The sequence below is a fragment of the Myotis davidii genome, unplaced genomic scaffold, assembly GCF_000327345.1.
Source record: "Myotis davidii unplaced genomic scaffold, ASM32734v1 scaffold1065, whole genome shotgun sequence".
NCBI lineage: Eukaryota > Metazoa > Chordata > Mammalia > Chiroptera > Vespertilionidae > Myotis > Myotis davidii.
Genome location: NW_006297281.1, coordinates 1,067,334 through 1,069,402, shown reverse-complemented (window position 1 = coordinate 1,069,402; position 2,069 = coordinate 1,067,334). Strand labels below are relative to the sequence as shown.

General features: G+C 59.7%; 1 protein-coding gene across 1 annotated transcript in view; it reads left to right on the top strand.

Moving 5' to 3' along the window:
* Positions 1–1,544, top strand: part of LOC102775001 (tyrosine-protein kinase ZAP-70) — a 16,507-nt gene extending 14,963 nt beyond the window's left edge. The window contains exons 11-12 of the mRNA XM_015570024.1: positions 30–142; positions 1,050–1,544. Of these exons, the coding sequence (XP_015425510.1) occupies positions 30–142; positions 1,050–1,173 (237 nt within the window). The 3' untranslated portion in view covers positions 1,174–1,544. The remainder of the gene's footprint in view (positions 1–29; positions 143–1,049) is intronic.
* The last annotated feature ends 525 nt before the right edge of the window (positions 1,545–2,069 follow it).

The following is a 2,069-nucleotide window of genomic DNA, read 5'->3' as shown; positions in this document are numbered from 1 at the left end:
TCAGCATGCACTTGGCTCTGCTCGAGCAGAAGATGAAGGGGCCCGAGGTCATGGCCTTCATCGAGCAGGGCAAGCGGATGGAGTGCCCGCCAGACTGTCCGGCTGAAATGTACGCGCTCATGAGCGACTGCTGGATCTACAAGTGAGTGCGGGCGGAGGGGCGGGCTGGCCGGACCCGGGGCCTGGGCAGAGGTCCTGGGACCCAGTCACTCCAACAGAACTGTGGGGTGTCATCCACCCAGAGACTCGCTGCCTTTCCAACACGCAGGTGCTCTGCCTCTGTGCGCATCTCTGCAGCACCCTACACTGCCCCCTATCTGTGGACACCCAGGGCCCCACCAGCCAGGCAGCACGGATCCAAACAAGCGGTCACCCTACACTGATCATGCAACGCGTGTACATTCCAGCACCTGTGCATTCCTAGCCCCCAGCATCCATTGCTCCACTGGCCAACACCTGTGACATTGATACGCAGACACCCAGGCAATCCAATAAACAGACACCCCTCTTTATGATAAATAAATAGCAAATGGTCAGCCTTCCCCTCAAACAGGTTAACCCGCCTCCACAGGAAACACGGAGACACCAACACCCAACACAGTGCCTGGACACTCCACACAGCACCATTAGTGCCCAGCACCCACCAGCCAATCCCCTCAGTACCCCAGCCTTCTGTTCCGTCATGGGCAGCATACTCGCACCCATATAAGTCCACCCTGACCCCATATGCCCTGACCCCGGGCACGTCGCATACTCAGTACGCCCGCATTCAATAGCCCAGCTCCCTACGGTCAATAGTTGTCTTGCCGAGCACTCAGTGGATTCATTTAATAAGTCTTTACTAGTTAACACCCAACATCCTGTGTGTCTGCAGCCCTTCTATCAGGCAACCCCAAATTCCCGGTCTCACACCTTAAAGACCCCTCTATCACCCAGTACTTCACCACCTCGACGCCCCAGGATTTTCTGAGCCCCCTGCATGCCCACCTCCAGTTGGACTCGGGTTCTGGCTGGTGGTCAGTGGCTTGGATCTGCCCCTCCCCCCACAGGTGGGAGGACCGCCCGGACTTCCTGACTGTGGAGCAGCGCATGCGGACCTACTACTACAGCTTGGCGAGCAAGGCTGAGGGCCCCCCGGAGAGTGAGAAGGGGGCGAAAGCTGCCAGTGCCTGAGCACCCCCTGCCCAGGGCCTGCGGGCCCCTAGGCCCAGCCTTTCCTCTGTGCCTTCAGCCCATCCCAGGATCCAGTGTGGCCCGGCCAGGCCAGCTCCTCCCCGCAGCTGGGCTGTGAGTGGGAAGCTGAGGCCGAGGCCCACACTGGTTAGGCATGTCCTACCTGGTCACCCATCCTTTCTGGCTGGGGGAGGGATGCCCTGAGATGGGGGTGGGGTTGTGTAGCCTGGCCCTGGGCGGGCATGTACAGGGGGGCCCTGAGCCGAGGGGTGCTTACAACAAGGACCCTCCTTCCTTGCCCTGAAGGGGAGGACTCTGGGAGTCCTCAGGTGGCAAGACCTTAACCATGGAATAAATCAGCTTCTCTCTTGTCTGAGCTTCCTCATCTTTCTTGGGTGAGGGTGGGACAGGAGAGGGGGCGCTAGGGCGTGCCTGAGAACAACTTTCCTTGTGTGAGGCTGGCTTTCCCACTCCTGTGCCCTGGGAAGTCTTCATTCAAGTGAGGGGCTATTGGGGAAACCAAGGCAGGTAAGTGTGGGGCTGTGTGCACGCGGGGCCTCAGCGTCCCTCCCTCCGTGACCGTGACCGCATGATGGCGTCACCTGGAGAGACTTGACTAGCTGCTCCCCCTCCCCCACGCCCCCAGCATCGGTGCATTTTAGTGTCTTCAGGTGATTCCACCACCCAGCGTCCTGCTCCGCTGCCCAGCCTTTCTTCCTGGGCGGGTCATCGCTGGAGTTTCCATCACTGAGCGCCCCAAGTGCCAGCTCAGTCCGCTCAGAAGACCTGTCCCTAAGCTCTTGTGGCCTCAGTTTCCCCACGTGGAAAGTTGGAATGTTGGATGCAGAACCCAGCAGGTGGGGTGAAATGAAGCCAGGTGCCTGCATTTCTTTGCC